Source organism: Sus scrofa, chromosome 10 (assembly GCF_000003025.6).
Source record: "Sus scrofa isolate TJ Tabasco breed Duroc chromosome 10, Sscrofa11.1, whole genome shotgun sequence".
Classification (NCBI taxonomy): Eukaryota; Metazoa; Chordata; class Mammalia; order Artiodactyla; family Suidae; genus Sus; species Sus scrofa.
Genome location: NC_010452.4, coordinates 14,880,934 through 14,907,105, shown reverse-complemented (window position 1 = coordinate 14,907,105; position 26,172 = coordinate 14,880,934). Strand labels below are relative to the sequence as shown.

The following is a 26,172-nucleotide window of genomic DNA, read 5'->3' as shown; positions in this document are numbered from 1 at the left end:
TACCTCATATGAGTAGAATCATAGTATTTGTCCTTTTTTTGAATCTTATTTTTTTAATTTTTATGTTTTAATTAAATTTATTGGAGTATTGACTTAGAAAGTTGTGTTAGTTTCAGGTGTACAGTGTAGTACAGCAGTTACATATATATATATATATATATATATATATCCATTTCTTTTCATATTCTTTCCCCGTATCGGTTATTACACGACACTGAGAATGTTATCTGTGCTATAGTAGTGTGCATATGTCAATCCCAAACTCCTAACTTATCCCTGCTTCTCCTGCTACACCCCCCTCTCTCCCTGCATGTTTTCCCCTTCGGTAACCATAGTATATGTCCTTTTTTGACTGGCTTAAATCACTGGCTCTACACTTGAGTAAATGTAAGACCACTAGCAAAATGTGAGGTAAAGCTGTGCCTTTCTGCAGTTTGCTTTTTACCTGCTCCTAAGCAAGTAGTAGTACTATTTTAAATATTTAAAAAAATTATCATCTGTATTTAAAAATAACTGTAGTAAGGAAGATCATAGATGCTGCAGGTAATAACAGGTTGCATTACTGCTACAGTGTTGTGCTGGAGAAATTTTATTGTCCTTTTCACTTGGCTGTCATAAAAATTCTGTCACATGTATGTAATATGTATGTAAACACTGGATGTGATCCTGCTATTTTCTGTACAGATATTTTAGGATATTATATAAACAACTGTTTAATTTTAGTTTAAACTCCTTGGAAGTGCTGCTTAGGAGCCATAAAAATAATAATTACCAGAAAACTGTTTTTCTCACCATAAGAATATTAATATTGCACTCTTAAGCAATATTTGCTCATTCATTCTAAATTTTTCTTTTCCTTTTGGTTATTAGAACTTTCTTTTCTGGCTGGCTCCTTTGGTTTTACCCAGCACCAACTGGGTTTTCTCCCGCCCCCTTTTTACTAAGGGACGTTTCCTGCCCAGGGTTACTTTTGAGTTTCTGGCAGGTCCAGAGAAGTTCAGGTTTTCTGAGCCTCTTGGTAGTGGTTTAACCCTGTCACACTCCTTTTCCCTGCATCAGGCTTTGTTATCAGACTCTGACTTGTCAGCCTCTGAGTACTCGCTAAAACTCTGTCTCTGGCAGGAGTGCTCAGGGCAGAGCTTCGAGGTCCCACTGCCTCTGGCTCAGTGCAGGTCTGGAGACTTATCAGCTGCTTTTCGCAGCCCTGGGTTAGCCGCTTTTGAGGGCCTCATGTCTAGTGGGCCTTGGGGTCCAAGGCAGGTCCCTCGCTCAGAATTGCAAGGGCTGGGATGAGGCTGTGGGCTCTTGGCTGGCTGACTGCCTCCATCCCCAGCTTGGGGAGCTCAGTCTTCTGATGCCCTTACGAGCTTTGTTCTGAGAAGCCTTGAAGTTCCCCAGGCATGCCTGGAAGGGGGAGTAGTTACACAGAGGAAGGGCTGAGGGTCCAGGGCTCTCAGCCTGCCTACCCCAACCTGGTTTTGGGTAAAATCAGAGCAGCCAGAGAAAAGAATTCTAATGATTAAAAGGACTTAAATTTTTTTTCTTTTAATTGCAGCATAAATGAGGTTTTGATAGGGCACCAGACTGACTTTTCTAGTTTGGTTTGGCCTAGTTTCTCACATGGCTCGGCATTCTTCATCTCACATGGCATAGAAATACCAAATAGGGGGCATGGAGGACTGGAATTTGGGAGACTGGGTGAGCGGGGGAGCAGCAGGCCTGGCACTATATCTGGACTTTGGAGCAGGCACTAGACAGTTGCTTATGGAGCCTTGGCCACCGGTAGCAGCAAGTCTTGTCCCAGGGAACCTCAGAGGCAGTCCTGGCCCTGAGAAATAGTTCCGATACCCTGAGACTGCAGTCATGGGGTCCCTGGGTGGCATGCTTACCTTAGAGTGTGGAGAAGAGGGCAGGGCTCAGAAAATGACCCCTACCCCTAGCCAAAACCACCCTCCTCACGCATTGCAAATGATCCCTATTAGAAAACAAAGCCTCTAAGATACTCTATTTTTTAAGATATCAGCTGCCACTTACATCTGAGAGTCAGTTAAAATCAGATTAAAGTGTTTTCTGTTAAAATACAAATTGTTAATTTTACTTAAAAAATCTCTTAAAGCTCAGGATTATGATAATCTAGTGTAATAGTCTTCAGGCTGAATTATCTGTACACTGGCACATGAAGGCATTATGGGGGGGCGTTACACATGGTTAATCGGGAATCATTTCAGATCTTCACCTTCCTTAAGTATTCTTTTCTAAATCCATCTGTTTGAGAACACTCTGAAGCCTGTTTTCCCACTGTCATTTCGTAACTCCTCATCTCCCACTTTATAAAATAAAGACATACTCATTGTCTCAAATGTTGCATGCTTTAGATTGTGGAAATCTCTTGGGTGCAAAAGAAAAAGCCTATTTGAGAATACATAGCTCCCAAAGGAAAGCAAAACGAAAAGCTTCTATAAAAAGTATTGAAGCAGGTGTTTCATTTCACTAGCTTATAAACTAGTTGCAAAGCTCTATCATCCATCTTCCTTCCTTCCTTCCTTCTGCACCTGCAGCATATGGAAGGAAGTTCCTGGGCTGGGGTGAATCTGCGCTGCAGTTGAGGCCTGCATGACAGCCACAGCAGCAAGAGATCCGAGCCCCATCTGTGCTTGCAGCAACACCCGAATCTTAACCCACTGAGCCAGGCCAGGGAACGTGCATCCTCGGGAAGACAATGTCGGGTCCTTAACCTGCTGAGCCACAGTGGAAATTCCTCCATCATCTTTCTGAAAACTCTGAAGCAAAATGGCTGATATTGGGCTATGTAATAACACATTCATTTGAGTTAAAAATCAAAGTCACATCTTTCTAACAGAAAATAAGTCTTATTTTGAAGATCGGTTTAACAGTGAGGCTTGCTTTTGCCAAATAGATTACATGGTGGACATTTCCCATAAATTTTCATAAATTCCAGGTTTTAATAGAATTCTATTTAAAGCATAGATGCAATATGAAACACATGGGAAATTACATCATTTACAACCATTAAACCTATAATTATTTGAGCTGTAATTTAAAACTGTTCAAAGGGTTACATTATTTTTCAAAATCTTTGTAGAGATAGTATGTGAATAAAAATATTTTATGACTACTGCTAGAGTGTTATGAGAAAAGCCTGGGTTTTAGAGTCATTTTGAGTAGTTTAGCTTTGAATTTTGTCCCTGGCAATATGGCTTTAGAAGTTGACTTAAAAACTAGCTATTTAAGAGTTTTAGCCAGTGTATCTATTCCTAGTTTTCTAAGAGGTTTTAAGTTTTTTGTTTTTTTAATATAAATTTGTATTGAATTTTATCATTTTTTAAAATAATTTGTTGGGATAATTACATAATTTTTCATCTTTATTCCATTTATATAGTGGTAAACATTGAAGTTTGAATATAGAGTCAGTTCCGCATTTCTATATCAAACCCAACTTAGTTGTGATATATAGTATATGTTTCTGAATTTGATTCACTAGTGCTTTAATTACAATTTTTCACATTGTGTACGCAAGAGAGATTAGCTTATAATTTTCTTTCCTTATGTTGTCCATGTAAAGTTTTGGTATCAAGATTCTGCTGGCCATGCAAAACAAGTTGAAAAAAATTATTCCCTTATGTAATACTGGTGTTATAACTACCTTATATATTTGAAAGTTTGGAAGAATTATGTGACAAATCTACCTAATTATTGGAGTTTTCTTTCTTGAGATATTTTAAAGTAGGGATTCAGTTTCTTTATCAGGTATAGGATTATTCAGGTTTTCTATTACTTACCGTGTCATTGGACAGGTAGAGTTTTTCTAGGAATTTTCTCACTTTGATTTTAATGTTAAAATTTATTGACATACATTTGAAATAATGATTTTCTGCTTAATATCTTAATAGGAGTAATTGTGTACATTTTCTTATTTATAATTTTGCTTATTTATGTCTTCTCTTGGTCTCTTTTTAGAGTTGTGTCAGTCTTGTGAAATAATCAACTTTTTGTAATGTTGATTTTCTCTATTTTCTGTTAATCTCTCCTCTCATCTATGTTGTTTTCTTTCATTTACTTTTATTCTTTTCCCCATTTTTTAAAGGTCTTTGATTAACTCATTAATTCTTAGCATTTGTCTTTAGATTTCTAAGTACACTGTAGGTACATTCCACACATTTTGGTGTGTTGTCTTTTTTATTGTTCCATGTTATATCCTTCCATTTTTCTTATTTTTTTTAAACTATTCATTCATATACTCTGCTCACTTTTTTAATGTTAGTTTTTTTCTTGTTGGTGTGTAAAACTATCTGTTCTATATATTCTTGTTAAATAAGTGTAATTTATAAATATGTTTTTCACTATTTAAAAAAAATCTCTTTAAACTTAAACTTAAGACTTAAGTTTTTTTTCTGGGTAGAAGACTTAAATTTTTATGTAGGTAAATCTAGCACTTTATGGCTTCTGGCTGTATGGCTCTGTTTTGCTAAGAAGTCTTCTCCACTACAAGATTACGCGAATGTATTACTTTATTTTCTCTATTAGTACTACCATTTTTACAAACATTTATTTCTTTAATTATGGTATTATTTTCTGAGTTGTATGAATTGAGTTGATTTTTTTCCTCCCACATAGATCATCTTTCTGCCACTGAATGGAATTTCCACTTTGATTTTACATTAAATTTTTCGCATAATTGTGGGCCTTTTACTGAACTTATTTCTGTTTAATTGTTTTGTTGGTTCAGGAAACTATGACACCATTGGACAAATGTGACTCACTACCTGCTTTTACTTTAAAGAAAGATTTTGTGAAGAAAGATGTTTATAAACATGTGCCATTTGAACATCATATTCTAAGTTCCTTATTCCTAGTTCCTTCTAGTATGGCGTAGGAAGTAGAATTCATTGATGCTGGGGATGTGGAAAATGGCATTCTCAGGCTGTCCTATGTTTTAAAAGGCTATTTTTTTTTAAACCAGGAGATATTTTCTGTGATGATATATGTAAATTAGTTTAATATGTCTATGTACTCAGTATCCTTTAGGACATGATTTCATCTAGGTTTATGAAGTATCTAGTAATCTTTTTATATGATGTATAACATTTAAGGTATATATGCTTTTTCTTAGGATGAGTTCATAGATTTACACTATATTCTTGAAGGGATCGGTGATCTTCCTATAAATGCCCCCCTCTTTGAGTTATTGATTCAGAGTGGTTTTTTTTCTTTAATAAAGTTTGAATTGTTAAAAACAGTATATAGAGAAGTAAATTGGTGACTTAAATTTATTTTATCATATATGCATATTATGAATTAAGGTAATATTAAATTTCACTGACTAATTACTTGACGTTTTATTTTGTAAACTTTCATATTTGTTTTGTCATTTGTATTCTATCTCTTAGTCATCATTACCCACTTATTTTATGGTGTTTTTCAGGTTGTACTATTTATCCTCCTGAGTTCTTGGGGGTAGTGATGTTCCTGTTCGTTTCAGTTGCCAACTTTACGTTATGGTGGGCTTATTTCCTCATGTGGTTTAAATGTTTATATGGTGAACTCACTTCTGATGGGCACAGATTTTCCTGGGTCAAGTTCTCTTCTCTCTGAGTGCTTTTCTCTGTGGGGTGGGACTAGATTTAGTATTGATTTCTTGCCTGAGGATTCCTTTACTGCATGAGTGGTGTAGATTCAGACTCTAAACTCTTTTTTTTTTTTTTTTTTTTGGTCTTTTTGCTATTTCTTTGGGCCGCTTCCGTGGCATATGGAGGTTCCCAGGCTAGGGGTCGAATCAGAGCTGTAGCCACCGGCCTACGCCAGAGCCACAGCAACGCAGGATCTGAGCCACGTCTGCAACCTACACCACAGCTCACGGCAACGCCGGATCGTTAACCCACTGAGCAAGGGCAGGGACCGAACCCGCAACCTCATGGTTCCTAGTCGGATTCGTTAACCACTGCCCCACGACGGGAACTCCCAGACTCTAAACTCTTAATGTGCTTCCTTTTAACACTACTCACCACTCCATCTTGGGTTGCTCCCCTAACCAAGAATCAGGATTTTTGTTATTCCCTTACGTGGAGAGAGGATCCTGAGTCCTGGCCTTAATTAGGGGTATGGATTCTAGTCTTCTGTCCCTCTTAGGTCACCAGCAGTACCTCATTTCCTGTGGATCTATTAGTGACTATGCCCAGGACTGGTGTTCCCTTATGCTTTTTGCAGCATCTGCTCCTGTGTTTTGATTGGACTTCTTTATTTCTGGCTCTTATGGATTTCCCTTTGTTTGTCTCTCTCTTTTTTGAGTTTGAATGTATATTTCTAATTTTTTGTTCTTGTTTCTTGTTCAGCATTTCTGTGTGTTTTTTGCATGGTTTTACACGTGTGGATCTATGTTATTTTTGCTTACTAAGATGTCAAAACCATATATGCATATGAACTATTTTGAAACTCCTTCCAGTAGTCACTTATTTAAAAAATTAAAAATTACTCTGTCAAAAATACTATTTTGGGTGCTTAAAAGTGAATAGCACAATTTCACACTTGTCCTTAAGACTCTATCATTGCTAAAATCCTTATAAACATACCACTCATAATTTTATTCTTTGTACAGATGACTGGTATATAGTCATAGTCACAGTATATTTCATAATCTTTTACTATATGTTAATTCAAAAGTACACAATATATTTTATTTGTAAAACATAGACATAAGACCTTATAAAATTGATAAAAGATTTGATGTGACTTCAGTTAACTATTCTTTTGTCATCATTGCTCCCTCATGTTTCTCTTCCCCCTTCTCTTCTGCATGGGTTAGTCTCATTCCCTGCCTTAGCATTGGTCCCTAGTTCTCATGTTCCTCCACTGAAGATTAGCATCAGCATCCATAATTGAAGGACATGTGGTGGGAGGGATAAGGGGGAGGAAAAATGGAAGAATGGACACTCCCTGGAGAAATTTGAGAGCAAAGGGAAGAAGCAGAATCATGGATTAAAGGAAGGTTAAAATCTCTTGCTCTACTCCCTCTTCTCATCTAGGCCTCTTTCTGCTTTCAGGCTCCGTCTCTGTCTTATTCCTCATCTTCTCACTTTCCACTTTCTTTGTCTATTCGAACCACTAACTAGGTTCCTTTCTCAAGCTATGGTAGCAATTTCCAGTGGCTTGAAACCAGCAGACCCTTGAGGTCCAGATATTACCTGGAGGTGGTCTGGAGGGGAGGGTCGGAGGAGACCCTGTGTTTAGAACTTGGGCTACATTCAACAGGGAAAATGGTATGCCCTGCAGAGTATACCTGGCGTTTCTTTTGGAACTTTGAATTCTTTTTACTTTAGAGTTATTCATTTATCCATTCATTCAGTAGTGAACAGTGAACCAGGCAGTGAGCAAGGGTCTTGGATAGAAACATGCTTCTTTCCAACTTCAAAACGTTTTTTCAAACTTAGAATTATTTCATATTTGATTTTCTTAATTCCAGCATCTGTGTTAATTTCAAAACTTCTGGGAAGAAGAGACATGTTACATTGGAAAGGCCTTGGAGTCTGACAGATCAGTTTCAATCCTATTAGTACTGCTTATTAGTAATACAATCTTCTGCAATTTATGTTACCTTTCTGAACCTGTTTTCTGTAAAATGGGAATAATAAATACTTGCCATTCATCTGTTCTTTTCATCTATGTGCTTTCTATCTTTCTGCAGAACTCATTTTCTCTCTCAATTTAGCCTTGTGGTGGAATGTTTGCTTTGGCTGTGCCTGAAGCATGCGGAAGTTCTTTGGCCACAGATCGAATACACACCACAGCAGAACCTGAACCGCGGTAGTAACCATGTGAGATCCTTAATCCACTAAGCCATCAGGCGACTCCCACGGGTTTTCTATTTTATTCTGTTATTCTCCATGTCTATTCTTTGCCAGTACATTGCTGTTTTGATTACTCTACCTTTGTAGTAAGTTTGTTTTGTTTTTGCTTTAGGGCCACACTCACGGCATTTGGAAGTTCCCAGGCTAGGGGTCGAATTGGAGCTACAGCTGCCAGCCTACACCACAGTCATAGCAATGCAGGATCTGAGCTGTGTCTGCAACCTACACCACAGCTCATGGCAATGCCAGATCCTTAACCCACTGAGCGAGACCAAGGATCAAACCTTCAACTTCATGGTTCCTAGTCAGATTCATTTCCACTGCACCACAGCGGGAACTCCTGTAGTAAGTTTTGAAGTCAGACATAATGCAATATTGTTTTTCTCTTTCAAGATTGTTTTGGTTATTCAGGATCTGTTGAGAGTCCATATGAATTTTAGGATGAATTTTTCTATTTCTGTAGAAAATGCTGTTGCAAAAGATACCAAGGAGATCTATACCCACTTCACCTGTGCCACAGACACTAAGAACATGCAGTTTGTTTTTGATGCTGTTACAGATGTCATCATTAAGAACAACTTAAAAGAATGTGAACTCTATTGAAGAGGGTGGATGTTAATAAAAGTTATTATGGTGAAAAAGTTATTATGTTGCAATTTTGATAGAGATTACATTGAATCAGTAGATTGCTTCAGGTAGCATTGTCATCTTAACATTAAGTCTTCCAATCTATGGATATGGGATGTCTTTTCCTTTATGTAGGTCTTCTTTAATTTCTTTCAGCAATTTTTGTAGTTTTCAGTGTATAGGTCCTTCATCTCTTTGATTATATTTATTCTTTTTTATTCTTTTGATGCTATTGCAGATGAATTGAAAAAAATTTCCTTTTGGATAGTTTATTGCAAGTGTATAGAAATGCAGATGATTTTTTTTTTTTTTCTCTGTCTTTTCTAGGGCCGCACCCGCTGCATATGGAGGTTCCCAGGCTAGAGGTCTAATCAGAGCTGTAGTCGCCGGCCTACGCCAGAGCCACAGCAATGTGGGATCCGAGCCGTGTCTGCGACCTATACCACAGCTCACGGCAATGCCAAATCCTTAACCCACTGAGCAAGGCCAGGGATCATACCCACAACCTCATGGTTTCTAGTCGGATTTGTTAACCACTGAGCCACAAAGGGAACTCCCAGGTGATTTTTTTTCCCCCCCGCCTAATTGCCATTTCTTTGGCCGCACCCACTGCATATGGAGGTTCCCAGGCTAGGGGTCTAATTGGAGCTATAGCCGCTGGCCTACGCCAGAGCCACTGCAACTCAGGATCCAAGCAGTATCTGCAATCGACACCACAGCTCACAGCAACGCCAGATCCTTAACCCACTGAGCAAGGTCAGAGATCGAACCTGCAACCTCATGGTTCCTAGTTGGATTTGTGAACCACTGAGCCAGGACAGGAACTCCATTTTTTTTTTTCTTTTCAGGTGATTTTTTAAAAGTAACTTTATTGAGATGTAATTTGTATACTATGACATTCACCCACTTAAAAGTGTACAGTTTAGTGTTTTTAGTATATTCACAAGAGTTGTGCCATCACCTCAACTCAGTTTTAGAACATTTTTATTATCCCCTAAAGAAATCCCTATCTATTAGCAGTTGCTTGACAATACCCCTTACCCCCTAGTCCTAGGCAACACTAGTCTGCTTTCTGTCTCTGGAGGTTTCTCTGTTTCATTTAAATGGAATCATGTAGGAAAGCAAGAAATACAGCTCTGTTTTGTGTATTGATTTTATATCCTGCATCTTTGCTGAATTCATTTATAAGCTCTAACAGTTTTTTTTAAAATTTCTTTAGCATTTTCTTCTTATAAGATCATGTCATCTAGAAACAGATAATTTTACTTCCTCGTCTCCAGTTTGGATGCCTTTTGTTTCTTTTTGTTATTACCTAATTGCTATGATTAGAGCTTCTAGTACTATATTGAGTGGAAGTTGGTATAGCTGGCATCTTTGTTCTTAATCTTAGGATAAAAGTTTTTAGTCTTTCCCCATTGTGTATGATGTTAGCTCTGGGCATTTCATACCTGGAATTTATCATATGTTAAGGAACTTCTCTTGTATTCAGAGCTCATAGAATTTTTTTTTTAATCATGAAAGGGTGTTGGAAAAAAAAAGAAAAAAGTGTTAATTCTATCAAATGGTCCTTCTACATTGTTGTAGATGATTATTTTTTCTCTTTTTATTAATGTTGTATTAGACTTGTGTTTTAATATTTTCTCTTATGTTTTGAATAACCCTTTATGTTTGTTTCTTCTTCTGTCTCATTTCAGTATGTGACACCAGTTCTTTTTTAAAAATTTTTAATGATTTTTATTTTTTCCATTATAGTTGGTTTACATCATTCTGTCAGTTTTCTTCTGTACAGCAGAGGAGATCAGTTCTTATACTAATGCCTTGATTTTAAGATTTACACATTAGGTAGTTTGATTATTTCCTTGTGATTAGAGTCATCTGTCTTTGGCATGTAGTCATAAGTGTTATTGTGTTCATTCTCAGTGCTTCGTACTAGAAGGCACATGATGTCGTTTGTCCATTATCGTAATGTGCTATTCCTCCCGGTAACCTAGTTTCCTTTAGGTGAAGGTTGGTAAATAGAAACTGTATCTGGATGTTAAGTGTGATCATTGCTGCTGAATTGCTTGTATGTAATGCTTATATGTCATGCTTCTTCAATGCCTTTAGTATGTTATGGTATGTATGCATGTATGAGTTTATATTGATACTGTATATTCTGACTTAACACTAGAGGATTCTTTCTTGATGCCTATTTCCCCCATATTGGTATTTTTTCACCTTGGGAACCAAGGCTCCCAGCAACAGGTATATTATTCATTTGTTTAATTAACTAGAGTATATATAAAATAGTACTTTGTAATTGATACTGACTGTTGCAGAGAACCAATCTAAGGAGAGTTCAAGTTTTTTGTATTTTTTTGTCATTAGACTGAAGGTATATATTTCAAATACCTTGTTCTAAAGTTACTTGAATAAATTCTTTTTTTAAAAGAAAATCTCTTGTGGTTATGTTATTCTTTTGAAGGCTAAAATTACATACATAGAAACAAAATAGTATCCCAGACTGTCACTGTCACTTGTTACCTCTCTATTCCTTCCACTTCATCCCTACTCATACTTTGTAGGTAATCTCTTTTAACTTCTTTTTGTAGAACTAAGGACATACATACTTGTAATTTTAAAGTGTGGTGCACTTTATATGTTATTTTGGACTTTTTTTTCCCCACTTAATATGTCTTAGAAATCATTCCATCATCAGTTTATAGAGATCATCTTCATTCTTTTTTTTTAAAAGTAATGGCTATACAGTATCTCATGTGTGTGTCATAATTTATTCAAATATTTCTCCATGTTTTGGTATTTAGATTGTTTTGAATATTTTGTAATTATAAATAATAATGCATGTGTATTTTTATATTGTTAGAGTTGTATCTTCAGGGTAGATTTCTAGGATTGAGATAACTAAGAGAGTAAATGTATATGTAGTTTTGTTAGATATTGCCAAATTCCTGTCTGTAGAAATGTTGCCATTTTGCATTTCAGACAGTAGTGTAAGAATGTTTTTATTCCTCTGTAGCCTATTAATGAAGCATTTTTGTTAAGCTGTTTAATTTTGTAGTTATTATAGGTGAGAAATGGTATCTCAGAATAATTTTACTTTATTATTAACACAATTTTAGGGTTAAATTAAAAATTTTTTTTCTGCAGAAATAGAAAATTCATGAGTATGATATAAAAAAACAGAAGAACTCTTATGTGGAATTATTTTACTCAGTTGCTGCATTATGAACAAAAAATTATTCTGTATAGATGATGTATCTTAGTAAGATGGCTTGGAGTTTGAAATTGAAAAATCTTCAAGTTAATTGGGTTATTCTTTTAGTCTGTCAACCCATATTTAAATTACTTGTATCATTATTTTATATCTTATTGAAAATACGTGATTCCTTATTATTGATTTTCTCTGGACCTTGCACACAAAAATGTCCTAAATTCTTACCATCATTAATAAAAACAGTCAGGAAATTGCCTGAGTTTTAAAAAATTGAAGTATTATTGACTTGAGATATTATGTTAGTTTCAGATGTATGGCATCTTGACTTTTTTTTTTTTTTTTTTTTTTTTTTTTGTCTTTTTGCCTTTTCTAGGGCCGTTCCCGCGGCATATGGAGGTTCCCAGGCTAGGGGTCTAATTGGAGCTGCAGCCACTAGCCTACACCAGAGCCACAGCAATGTGGGATCCCAGCCACGTCTTCGACCTACACCACAGCTCATGGCAACGCTGGGTCCTTAACCCACTTAGCAAGGCCAGGAATGGAACCTGCAACCTCATGGTTCCTAGTCGGATTTGTCAACCACTGAGCCAGGATGGGAACTCCTGGCATCTTGGTATTTTTATACATTACAAAATGATCACCATGATGTGCCTTGTTACTCTTGTTACCATATAAGGTTATTTCAGTGTTACTGATCTATTCCCTATGCTGTACATTAAATCCCCATGACTTATTTATTTTGAAAGTTTGTACCTCTTCATCTCCATCATTGATTACTGTCATCCTCCTACCCCTCTCCCCTCTGGCAACCACCTGTTTGTTTTCTCTCTATGAGTCTGTTTCTGTTTTATGTTTGTTTCTTTTGTTTTTTTTTTTTTTTTTTTTTTTTTGTCTTTTGTTTTGTTGTTGTTGTTGTTATTGTTGCTATTTCTTGGGCCGCTCCCGCGGCATATGGAGGTTCCCAGGCTAGGGGTCGAATCGGAGCCATAGCCACCGGCCTATGCCAGAGCCACAGCAACACGGGATCCGAGCCGCGTCTGCAACCTACACCACAGCTCACTGCAACGCCGGATCATTAACCCACTGAGCAAGGGCAGGGACCGAACCCGCAACCTCATGGTTCCTAGTCGGATTCGTTAACCACTGCGCCACGACGGGAACTCCTTCTTTTGTATTTTAGATTCCACATATAAGTGAAATCATGTATTTGTCTCTCTCTGATTTTTTTCACTTAGCATAATACCCTTTAGATCCATCCGTGTTGTTGTAAATTCCATTCTTTTTTATGGTTAAGTAATATTCCATCGTGTGGAGCTTCTTTATCTGTTGTTGGATACTTAGGTTGCTTCTACATCTTGGCTATTGTAAATAATGCTGCAATAAACATAGGGGTGCATATACTTTTTTGAATTAGTGATTTTATTTTATTTTTTTTGGAATAATATGCAGAAGTGTAATTGTATTCTTTTCCTGAAAATGACCTTTGTCTCAATATCATCTGTTAATTCCCCACCATTGTGCAGTGCCCGTACTATTATAAATCATATCTGTACATATATGAGTTTGCTTCTGGACTTTCTTTTCTGTTCCTTTGGTCAGTTCATCTTCTTGCCAATACATACTGTTTTAATTACTATAGTCTTATTGTAATTCTTGGTTATTTTAATAGTTAAAGTCATTCTTTTTCTGTCTTGTTTGTCTTTGTCAACAATATCTTCATTAATCTTGTGCCTTGTGCTCATCCTTAATAAGTTTTAGAATTATCTTGTCAAGTTCATGAAGACCCTGGTTGGGACTTTTATTGTAATTGCATGAAATTGCAGATTTGGGAGAGAATCGACCTTTTATGGTATTGAGACTTCCTGTCCAAGTCCTTTTATTGGGTCTTTAACATTTATCAGTAAACATTTGTAGTATATTAAGGGGATATGCATCTTTTGTTACAATTATTGGTAGGTCTTTTAAAAAGTTCCATTATAAATATCTTTTTTAGATGATAAACAACTGGAAAACAAGTAATAAAGTGGTAGTAAGTACATATGTATCAATAATTAAATGTTGGACTAAATACTCTGATCAGAAGACATAGGCTGATTTGATTAAAAAAAAAGACTTTTCATTATGTTGCTTAGAAGAGACTCACTTCAGGGTTACAGGCACACAGGCTGAAAGTGAGGGTATGGAAAAGGTACTTCATGAAAACAGAAATTGCAAGGAAGTAGGGCTAGTAATACTCCTATCAGACAAAATAGTCTTTCAGACAAAGTCTGTAACAAAAGACAAAGAAGAGCATGATATAAGATAAGGGATCAATACAAGAAGAGAATATTACATTTGTTAACATATTACAGAAGCACGTAAATATATAAAGCAAATATTGACAGACATGAACGGGGAAATTGACAGTAGTACAGCAATATTAGGGGACTTAGTACCCCACTTACATCAATGAACAGATCATCCAGGCAGAATATCAATAAGGCAGGAGTAATCTTAAATAATACAATAGATCAGTTGGACTTAATAGATATCTATGGGACATTCCATCCCCAAACAGCAGAACACACATTCTTTTCAAGTGTACGTCGAATGTTCAAAGGGCTGATCACATGCTAGACTACAAAATAAGTCTCAACAAATTTATGAGAATAGAAATATCAAGCATTTTTTCCAATCATAGCTGTATGAAACTATAAATTAAGTACAGAAGAAAAAGGGGAAAAGAATGAACACATGGCAACTAAACAGCATACTACTGAAAAACCAGTGGGTCAATGAAGAACTCAAAGATGAAATCAGAAAATATGTTGAGAAAAATGAAAACAGAAATATAATACTCCAAAATCTATGGGATGCAGCATTTCTAAGAGGGAAGTTTATGGCAGTACAAGTCTTCTTCAGGAAATAAGAAAGATCTCAAATGAACAACCTAACCTACCACCTAATAGAATTAGAAAAAGAACAAAACCCAAAGTCAGCTGAATGAAGAAAATAATAAGGATCTGAGAGGAACTGGTAAAATAGAGATTAAAAAAAACAATAGAAAAAATGAAACCAAGAGCCTTTTTTTTTTTATTTTAAAGATAAAATTGATAAACCATTAGCCAGGCTCACTGAAAAAAGAGAGGACCCAAGTAGACAAAATAAGAAATGGAAGAGGAAAAATAACATCTGAGATTATAGAGATTGGATCAAGAAGATGTAGTTCAATAGACTGTTATTCAACTATGAGGAAGAGTGACGTTCTGCCATTTGTACCAGTGTGGGTGGACCTAGAGAATATTATACTTAGTGAAATAAGTCATAGTAAGACAAATACTGTATGATATCACTTATAGGTGGAATCTAAATAATACAAACATACATATATTCAAAACAGAAACAGATTCATAGATAGAAAAAAAAATTTGGTTACCAGAGTGGGAGAGGGAAGGAGGGAAGAGACAATTAGGGGGATGGAGAGATAGAAACTACAATATATAAAGTAGATAAGCAACAAGAATACATTGTGTAGTATAGGGAATTATAGCCATTATCTTGTAGTAACTCTCAATAGAGTGTAATTGGTAAAAGTACTGGATCACGATGGTATACATTTGAAACTAAGATAATACTGTAAATCAGTTTTAAAAAGTGTCATTTTAAGGAGTTCTCATGATGGCTCAGTGGTTAACGAATCTGACCAGGAACGATGAGGTTTCAGGTTCGATCCCTGGCCTCTCTCAGTGGGTTAAGGATCCGGCATTGCTGTGAGCTGTGATGTAGGTCAAAGACACGGCTCGGATCCTGCGTTGATGTGGCTCTGGTGTAGGCCGGTGGCTACAGCTCCGATTAGACCCCTAGCCTGGGAACCTCCATGTGCCAAGGGAGTGGCTCAAGAAAAGGCAAAAAGACCCCCTCCCCCCAAAAGAAAGTGTCATTTTAAATCGTTCTAGAGGATTTTCCAAAAAAGTTTTTTGACGTATGGGAATGAAATCAACCTTCGAATATTATTTCTGTGCAGCAGTTTCCTTGACTTAGTCATTAATAATAATGATGCATATTGATTTTTTTGTAGTTTTCTATGTAGATAAATCACATAATCTGCAGATAGTAAGTTTTCTTTGTTCTTTTTCAATTCTTTTGTATTTTATTTCTTACTACAGTTGGATCATTATTACTATGTTAAATGAAAGTGATAATAACAGTTAATTTAATGTTAATCCATCCTTGTTTATTTCCTAATTTTAAAGAGAGTGTTTTAAACATTTTACCTTTAAGTGTAATATTTACTGTTTTGCTGCTGCTTTTGTAGCTATCCTTTATAAGGCCATAGAAATTTCCTTTTATTTCTAATTTGTTTTTTAAAATAGCTTGAATGGTTTAATTTTAATTTTTTTTTTTTTTTTTTTTGTCTTTTTGCCATTTCTTGGGCCGCTCCTGCGGCATATGGAGGTTCCCAGGCTAGGGGTCGAATCGGAGCTGTAGCCACCAGCCTGCGCCAGAGCCACAGCAACGCAGGATCCGAGCCACGTCTGCAACCTACACCACAGCTCACGGCAACGCCGGATCCTTAACCCACTGAGCAAGGGCAGGGATCGAACCCACAACCTCATGGTTCCCAGTCGGATTCGTCAACCACTGCACCACGACGGGAACTCCATTGAATGGTTTAATTTTATTGAATAATTCTTGGTATAAACCCAGCTTACTCATGTGATTTTATTTATACATTGCTTGATTAGTTTAGTTGGATAATTTGATGAGACTTTTTGCACCTATAATAATGAGCAAGAGTATCTGTAGTTTTGGTGTGAGGTTAGGATAAAATGAGTTGGAAAGCTTCTCCTCTGCTTATTATTCAGAAAATTTGGTTTAAGATGAGTATTACGTCTTTCTTATATGTTTGGTTGAATTTGCTTGTAAAACTGTTCAGGATTGGTGTTTTCTGTATGGAAGATTTTTAAGCTGTTGATTCAATTTGAGACAGTTCATATTGTCAGTTTTTTTAAAAAAATCAGTTACTTTTTCTAAAGGAATTTGTCCACGTCTTTGTTTTCAAATTTATTGCCCTAAATTGTTTATGACATTCCCTTAGTATCTGTTTAATATCAGTAGCATCTGTAGTTTTATCTAATTTCTCATTTCCAATATTGACTTTTCTCCTCCTTCCTGTCTTTAGTTTCTTTTTTTATTGTTTTCAATGAATTGTCCTTTGGCTTTGTTGACCCTTTCTATTATATGCTTATTTTCGAATTGATCTATTTCATTTTATTCCTTATATTTTTGTTTTCTTCCCTCTACTATGAATTTATTCTCTTGGTCTGATCTTTCATGTTGATATTTAACACGTTAATTTTCAGCCTTCCTTTTTTCCCAGTGTAAATATTGACCCCCCCCGTAAATATTGGTTTAGGCTGTATTCTAGGAGTTTTAATATGTAGTGTGTGTGTGTGTGTGTGTGTGTGTATGTGTGTATATATATATATATATATATATATATACATATTTAAATTTTTGTCTTTTTAGGGCCACACTTGTGGCCTATGAAAGTTCCCAGGCAAGGGGTCACATTGGAGCTGTAGCTGCTGGCATACATCACAGCCACAGCAACTTGGGATCCAAGCTGCATCTGCTACCTACACCACAGCTCACAGCAGTGCCGGATCCTTTACCCACCAAGTGAGGCCAGGGATTGAACCTGTGTCCTCATGGATACTAGTCAGGTTTGTTTACCGCTGAGCCATGGTGGGAGCTCCCTGATGAGTAGTTTATATAGTTCTGAATATTTTCTAATTATCTTATTAATTTCTTCTTTAAAATTATTTTTGAATTTCAGTGCATGTGTGTTTTCTTGATGGTCTTTCTGTTACTGATGTCCTATTTTTTTTTAAATTTTGGGCTATAACTGTGGCATGTGGAAATTCCTGGGCCAGAGATCGAATTTAAGCTGTAGCTACAACTTATGTCACAAATGGTGGCAAGGCTAGATCCTTAACCCACTGTGCCAGCCAGGGATGGAACCTGAGCCACCAGAGAGATGCCAGATCATTAACCTGCTGTGCTAGAGTGGGAATTCCTGCTGTTGATATCTAATTGTATTAATTGCACAGTACTCAGAATTTTATTTTTATATTCCCAACACTTTGAATTTTGTTGGAGGTAGTTTTATGTGTCTCATGTTATGAATATTTGTAGAGGTTCAGTATGTGTTTAAAAATTGTATTCTTTAAATCTTAGGTGGGGTATTAAATGTATGCTGCTCAAATACATTAAAACATTGTTTGCTTGTTGTTTTGGTCTGCTTGAACTCTCAATTGCTGAGAGAGATTGTAAAATCTCCCTTTAGAAGGTAAAGTATGTTTCTTCTTTTGTGTCTGTCAGTTTGCCTTTACATATTTTGAGGTTATGTTATTGGGTGTGTACATGTTCAGTATTATTATGGCCTGGTTAAGTTCAACTGTTTTTTTTTTTTTAATCATTATATATGACTCCTTTAATCTCTATTCTACTAAAGCCTCCCTGCTTAATATCTCTTTTGTCTAATATCAATATGGTGATACTGATTTTGGGGTGGGGTGGGGGTAGAGGGTTACTATTGGCGTCTATTTACTTTTTCTGAAATTTTATGTGAATTCAGAGGAGAACTTACTAAAACAGAAGGAAGACCACCACAGAATTAAAAAAAAATCTAAATATTGTATATTTGGACAAAATACTTATAAAATATGCAAACAATATTGATAAGGGAAAACCATGAAAAATAGACCAAAATATGTAATATTAGTAACAAAAATGGGACCAAACCTATTCATGGAGTTTTATAAACAAAATAATATTTTCACCTTATTCCAGTAAATTTGAAAATTTCAATGCAATATGTAATTTCTTAGAACAATATAACTAGTACAGTTGTCACAGGTAGAAATAGGAAAATGAAAATGACAGTATGAAAGAAGTCAAATATCAAGTATAACAAAAAGACACATGTATGAGATATTTCACTAGCACTTTTTAACAGACCTTATAGTCATAATCTCTATTGTCTTCTAACTAAAAGTTTTGTAGTTTATTTTTCACATTGAAATCTTTAAACAATTTGGGATTATTTTGTTTTAGAGAAAAGAGAAGGAGAGGAAGCTACTAATGAGGTTGTTTATCATTGGTACCAAACCAGATGAAGATAGTACAGAAAAAAGATAATTGTAAACCAACATTGTTTATAAACAGTAAAGAAAAATTCCTAAGTAAAATCAAAGCACAGCAATTTCATCTATATGTTTAAAAATGTATTATAACCAATGAAGTTTTATTTCAAGGTATACGAAGATGGAGCAACTCAACTAAAAATCTCTTTAAGTACAATGCCGTGTTAAGAGAATGACAAAGAAAAACCACATGTTGTCCACAGAGATTGTAATTAACAGTCCTATCACTTATATATGAGGATACCTGTGAGTCACCCTCCTGTAAACACTTGGTGTTTTCAGATTTTTTATTTTTGGCACATTTGATTGTTACATAAAAAGTATTCCTACTAAGTTTGTTGGTATTTCTCTGATTTCTTGTAATGCGAGCATCACATTGTTTATTAGCTGTTTGTCTTCAACCATATTGAAAATATCAAATGGGATAGTGATACTTATTGCATAATTTGTTTACTTGAGGACAGGGACTGTTTTGTATTTGTACCTCTACCATCTTTTAAAATGCTTGACATACAGTGGGTATTCAGAGATACTTCTTGAGTGAGTTGAATAAATAATAAACTGCGATCCTTCTGAAGAAATCTGTGACTTAACTTATTTTTGAATTCTGCAAATAGAATAATTTTTCCATGTCAAAAGAATGGGATTTTTTTTTTTTTAAAGAATGGGATTTTTACTAGCAGGTTTCAGGAAGAAGAGAAGATTATTCTTTTGATTTATGTTATTATACGCTCCTATAAAACGTGGGTAGCCAGCAAAATTCTTAATCCTAGTTATGTATAATTTAACAGTACTTGTTGCTTGGTGCTTTCAGGGCACATACTATTGCGTGGAAAGATAATATTTATTTTTTGACTGTTGTTACCCTTTGTACCTTGGCTATAAGATTGTTTCAACAACGATTCACTTACCTGAATTGTGTTTCACTTAACTCTAGTTTTAAAATATAGTTTTTTTTCCTATTTTACCATAGTGTTTTGGAGGAAGGAAATATTTAGATTTCTTACCTTTTAGATAAGTATCACTTAGAGGAAGGTATACATACATAGAATTATTCTTTAAGAATAACCATAGTTGGAGTTCTCATTGTGGCACCACAGGAATGAATCCGACTAATAACCATGAGGTTATGGGTTCGATCCCTCGCCTTGCTCAGCGGGTTAAGGATACGGCGTTGCCGTGAGCTGTGGTGTAGGTCGCAGACGTGGTTCAGCTCCTGCATTGCTGTGACTGTGATGTAGATGGGCAGCTGTAGTTCCAATTCGACCCCTAGCCTGGAAACCTCCATATGTGGGTATGGCCCTAAAGAATAACCATAGTTGTCTGCAATGAAGTGTCATTTTTGGATTTAGGGTCAGGATGAGACAAAGATAAAGAGCATATCCTCTATGGGTTTGGGTTATTTGGGAGTCTTGAGAAGGTCAGGGTAATGTAAAGTGAGGTAGATGATGAACGACGTAAAGAACTGCTAAGTGTTATGCTTTAGGCTGCTTTTGTATAGCTCTGGTTGGCAGTTAAACCAGCACTGGTCTCACACTGGCTGGCTCCACATCTTTATTTTTAATTTACACATTTTATGTGTACCCTTATTAACCAAGTATTTCCAATATGCTGGTATACAAGCCAGGAAAGCGAGAGCAGTTGTCTCAAGATGATTACACTGTTCCTTGCCATTCCCTTAAGACTAACCTGTACTTTTGTATGTAAAATTTCCTCAGATTGGGATAATTTATTTCCTGTTAGGACCCTGACTGATTCCCAGTCACCACAGTCTCTTAATTTGTTCAAAACCAAGATGCCTTGGGCATTTCAAAGTATTCACTTCCTGACTGCCATGATTTTATTTATTCTCTCTCTTGCAGTATGGGGCATATGGAAGTTCCTGGACTAGGGGCTGAATCAGAGCTGCAGCTGCTGGCCTACACCACAGCCACAGCAACATGGGATCCGAGCTGTGTCTGCGATCTACACCACAGCTCATAGCAATGCCAGATCCTTAACCCACTGAGGGAGACCAGGGATTGAACCTGCATTCTCATGGATATTCCTTGGGTTTGTTACCACTGAGCCACGATGAGAACTCCTTATCTTCTTTTCTCTTCTGTGAATTCAAAATAGAGATCTACTGTTTCCCTTCCTTACAATCTCAAACACCAGTGCAGAAATCTCTATTAGACTGGATTCTGCAATGCAGGATAATCCTCTTCTTTAAACTAGTTAGGGCTAAGTCCCTTTAGACCAAAAAGCAAGTTGTAAGGCTTGCTGTGTCTCATTGACCCTCCTAATGCTGAAATACATATTTTGATTTTGCCATGCTTTGGCTCCATGGTAGGAAGAAGAAATCTCTACCCATATATAGTGACCTTTTAATCATATTAACTCCTTTTTGTGTGAGAAAATGTCAGCATTTTCCCTATATTGTCAAAGTTCCTTGCATGATATCAAAGACCATTATCACAAGTTCACTTTCTTGTCTCTCTTCACTTGCTTTTACTGTCCTCTCGACCAGGAATGTCCACAGTGCAAACCCAGGCAAAGTAGCAGAAGTCTACCTAGTCCTCAAGGACCAGTTCCAATGTCACTTTCTCTGTGAAGCATTGGTGTTCATATAAGAGAGATAGAATTTCATTCTCACCGATTCTGTAGTGCTTTATATTAGAAATTTTTATCACATAGAAATTATGTGTGTGTGCATATAATGTCTTTCCTGAAGACTGAGAACTTCTTAAATGAAGGTACCATATTGTAATCATGTTTGTTTTAAACTCCAGTAGTTGCCACCATGCTTTGTATAAGGTAGGCTCTTGCTTAAAGGCATGTTAAAAGGATCGATACATGAATGAGTGTGAAAGAAATATTTACTTTGTGGGAATTGCTGAAGCTGTCTCTAGTGTCAAGAGATTTGCTTTTACTTCTTCGATCTTTGTGTTAAAATATATATCTTGCATTGAGTTAGAATATGTAGAATGTTTAACATGAGAATAAACTTTGCATTATTTCATATGTTATTTGCAGTTTAAAATTTTTCCTCACCAAAAATATAATTCATATAAAAGAAATGAAACATTGTATAGAAATTAAATCATTTTTTCTCAGTATAGTTTATGAGATTATTAAATACTTTGGCTTGATTCTTAGTCATAATTTTCATTTTTATCTTTCAAGAAATATCACTATCTAGATCCAATTTGTATCACATTTCATTAAGAAAGTAATTGATGTCACCTTTTTGTTTTCAGCTAAACCATTTACTTCTAAAGTGAAACAGATGCGGTTACATAGAGAAGACTTTGAAATATTAAAGGTGATTGGTCGAGGGGCTTTTGGAGAGGTAAGAAATAAAGATTTTATAGAAGATCTGATAATTTTTGCAAGCTATTTTATACAGTCTGTGAGAGAATTTAACTGAAATATAATTTACTTGCTGTTGTAATTGATTTTGTTAATTGAAAAAACCTTATTAAAGTCTGAATGAAATCTTTCTACATGGAATTTTTTTCCAAGGCATTTCTGTTTTTCATGTGTCATGGTAAGTTTGAATATATTTCTAGACTCTCTTCTGTTCCGTTGGCCTCTTTCTCTCTCTGCATGCTAGTAGCACATTGCCTTAAGTTACTTTAGTTTAAGGAGTTTTACTATCTGGCAGTGTATATACTCTGATTTCCTCTTTCTTCTCTGTTCTTGGCCTTTTGTATTTTCATATAATTTTAGATTATGTGCCTCAGTTTTTATTTACTCTTAAAAATCTGCACCCACACCAGCACCCATCTGCTGGAATTTTGATTAGGATTGCACTAAAGCTAGAGATTTATTTGTTGATAATTGACATCTATAACAATATTGTCAGCCAACCCATGCACATGATGTATCCCTCTGTTTATTTAGAGCTTTAAACATTAACCCACTAATATTTTGTAGTTTTCTTTCAGTAGAGAGGATTTATACAAATTTCAGCAGATTTATTCCTACGTATGTGATGTTCTTTATGTTATTTTAATAAGATTTGTTTGTTAAATTTTATTTTTAATTGTTTTTTGCTAGTTAGAAATAAAATTGAACTCTGTTTATTGATGTCATAGTCAGTAACCTTGCTAATTGTACTTTTAAAGTAAAAAATTGTGTTGGATTTTAATAAAATGCTTTACTAGCGTCTTTAGAGACATGGCTTTCCTACTTTGTTAATGTGTTGAATTACATTGATTTATTTTCAAATTGGAAAGTAACCTTGCATTTCTAAAATAAGCCAACATTGCTGGGATGAATTATCCTTTTAATGTACCATTGAACTTGGTTTGCTGTTTGTGTCTTTGTGTCCATGCATGTGTGCGTGTGTGTTTTGGATCTTTGAGGGAAATTGGCCTGTAATTTTTCTACCTAGAGCATCCTGACCAGATTTTGGCAACTTGCTTATGCTGGCCTCAGAAAAAGAGGGAAGTGTTTCCTCTGTTACTGTTCAGTAGATTTTGAGAATATTGTTATTTCTTCCTTATATGCTTAAAGATTTCACTGGTGAAGCCATTTGGGCCTGGAGGTTCCTAGAAAGAGAGTTTTAAATTAAATATTTAATTTCTTTAAATGAAATTGAAGTATTTGGATTTCCTTCCTTCCTGTCGCCCTTCCTCCCCTCCTTCCTTTCTTTCTTTTTTTTTTTTAAACTGCACCTATGGCATTTGGAAGTTCCTGGGTCAGGGATCAAATATGAGCCACAGCTGTGACCTGTGCAATGCTGGATCCTTAACTCACTGTGCTGGGGGGGGAATTGATCCTGAGTTGCTGCAGAGACAGCGAGGGATCCTTAACCCACTGCATCACAGTGAAACCCTTGAATTTTCTCTGTAGATGTGTGGATTAGGCTAGGTTCATCCATGTCATTTAATTTTAAAAATTTATTACTATATTGATTATTTGCCATTCTCATTCTTTTTCACTTGCCTTGCTTAGATGTTTATCAGTTGTGTTAGTTTTTTTTTTGTTTGTTTTGGTTTCTTTTGGTTTTTTTTTTTTTTTTGGTCTTTTTGCTATTTCTTGGGCCGCTTCTGAGGCATATGGAGGTTCCCAGGCTAGGGGTCGAATCGGAGCTGTAGTTTCCGGCCTACACCAGAGTCACAGCAACGCGGGATCCGACCCGTGTCTGCAACCTACACCACAGCTCACAGCAACGCCGGATCGTTAACCCACCGAGCAAGCGCAGGGACCGAACCTGCAACCTCATGGTTCCTAGTCGGATTCGTTAACCACTGCGCCATGACGGGAACTCCGTGTTGGGTTTTTTAATGAATTAACTTTTGCCTTTTGAATTTTTCTTTGGTAGATTTGTTTTCCATTTCATTAATTTCTGCTCTGTCTTTTAATGTCCTCTTTTTTGGTTTTAAATTGCTTTTCTTTTTCTAACTTTCTGAGATGGATACTTAGAGCAATGATTTCCGATTCTTTTAAATGTGCTATCTGCAACTTTAGCTGCAGCTGATAGGTTTTGATATGTCATTTTCATTATAGTTTTGCTCAAAATACAATGTGATTTCCAATATGATTTTGAATTTCTGTTGTGATTTTTTTTCCTATCCATGATTTTGGAAGTTTATTTCTCAATCTCTAAATGTTTGGAAGGTTTTTAGTTATATTTCTGTTTTTGAGTTAGAATGTAATTCCAGAGCAATCAGAGAATATACACTGTATGATTTCCAGTCTTTGAAATTTTCTGTGCAGTGTTCTACAAATATCAGTTAGGTAAAAGGCATTAATTTTATTTTATTTTTTATTTTTATTTTTTTTGTCTTTTTGCCATTTCTTGGGCCACTCCCGCAACATATGGGAGGTTCCCAGGCTAGGGGTTTAATCGGAGCTGTAGCTGCTAGCCTATGTCAGGGCCACAGCAACGCAGGATCTGAGCCGCATCTGCGACCTACGCCACAACTCACGGCAATGCTGGATCCTTAACCCACTGAGCAAGGCCAGGGATGGAACCCACAACCTCATGGTTCCTAGTCGGATTCATTAACCACTGCGCCATGACGAGAACTCCCAAGGCATTAATTTTAAGTCTTCCATATCCTTATTGTTTTCTTTGGTTGATGTATCATTTCCTCAGAGAGAAATGATACTTTTATATTTTATTCCATTTAGTTTTCATTGATAACAAATATAAATGTTGTCATTGATATCATTGTTTTCATTGATACCAAATATTATCTTTAATACTTTTCGAGTTAAATATTACTCTGATATTAGTAGAAAGTATTCTAGTTCTTTTAATTTTTCTTCTGCATTAAGTATCTTACTCCATTCTTAGTTTCGGCTTTCTATAATCTTATATATTTACTATTACATAGAATATAATTTTTGTTTTTTAATCCAGTGTGGTAATCTCTTATCTTTTAATTGGAGTATAGTTGGTTGATGTTTAATGTAATTACACTACATGTTACTATTTGTTTTCTCTTTGTCTTGGGCACTCAGTACTATGTTTTTCTCAATTCTTGGATTAGCGGAGTATTTTATTTTTTCTCCCCTTATATTAATTTCTTAGTTGTACCATCTTTTATTGGTTTTCCTAGAGATTGCCACTTGTATTCTTGGTAAATTTGTATTTCGTCAATTCCCTTTTAACTTAATTTACCTTTTTTGGTTATTGCTGTCATGTCTTTTAGTTCTACATATATTCGAAACCCCAAAAGATATGATTATACAGTCCTTATTTTATTTTACTTGTTTTATTTTTTTGTTTTTTTTTTGTTTTTTTTGCTTTTTGGGGATGTACCCATGGCACAGAAGTTCCCAGGCTAGGGGTCAAATTGGAGCTACAGCTGCCGGCCTATACCACAGCCACAGCAACCCCAGCTCTGAGCCACATCTGCGACCTGCACCGCAGCTTGTAGTAACGCCGGATCCTTAACCCACTGAGCAAGGCCAGGGATCAAACCCACATCCTCGTGGATGCTAGTTGGATCTGTTTCCACTGAGCCACAACGAGAACTATACAGGCTTTTTTTTAGATTTGCCCATGTGTTTACATTTACCATTGCTCTTCACATTCACATACTTATTTATATTTATATACTTCTCTTTGATATTCTTGTCCTTTTGACTTAAAAAAATTCCCTTTAAGGAGTTCCCACTGTGGTGTAATGGGAACGGCAGTATCTTTGAAGCGCCAGGACACAGGTTCAATCCCCAAACTGACACAGTTGCTACAGCTGGCTGTGGTGTAGGTCATAATTGCAGCTAGGATCTGATCCCTAATCTAGGAACTACATATGCCATGGGGTGGCCAAAAAAGAAAAAA

The 26,172-nt window shown here is 35.9% G+C and overlaps 1 protein-coding gene across 21 annotated transcripts in view; it reads left to right on the top strand.

Annotated features, from left to right (window-relative positions):
* Positions 1 to 26,172, top strand: part of CDC42BPA (CDC42 binding protein kinase alpha) — a 291,711-nt gene that overhangs the window by 33,883 nt on the left and 231,656 nt on the right. For all 21 annotated transcript variants that reach the window (XR_002336229.1, XM_021064438.1, XM_021064431.1 and 18 more), the window contains one exon: positions 22,130 to 22,221. Coding sequence is in view for 19 of the 21 variants with exons in the window: in XM_021064438.1 (XP_020920097.1) it covers positions 22,130 to 22,221 (92 nt within the window). In the remaining 2 variants the exon portion in view is untranslated. Of the gene's footprint in view, positions 1 to 22,129; positions 22,222 to 26,172 lie in introns of those variants that run through there.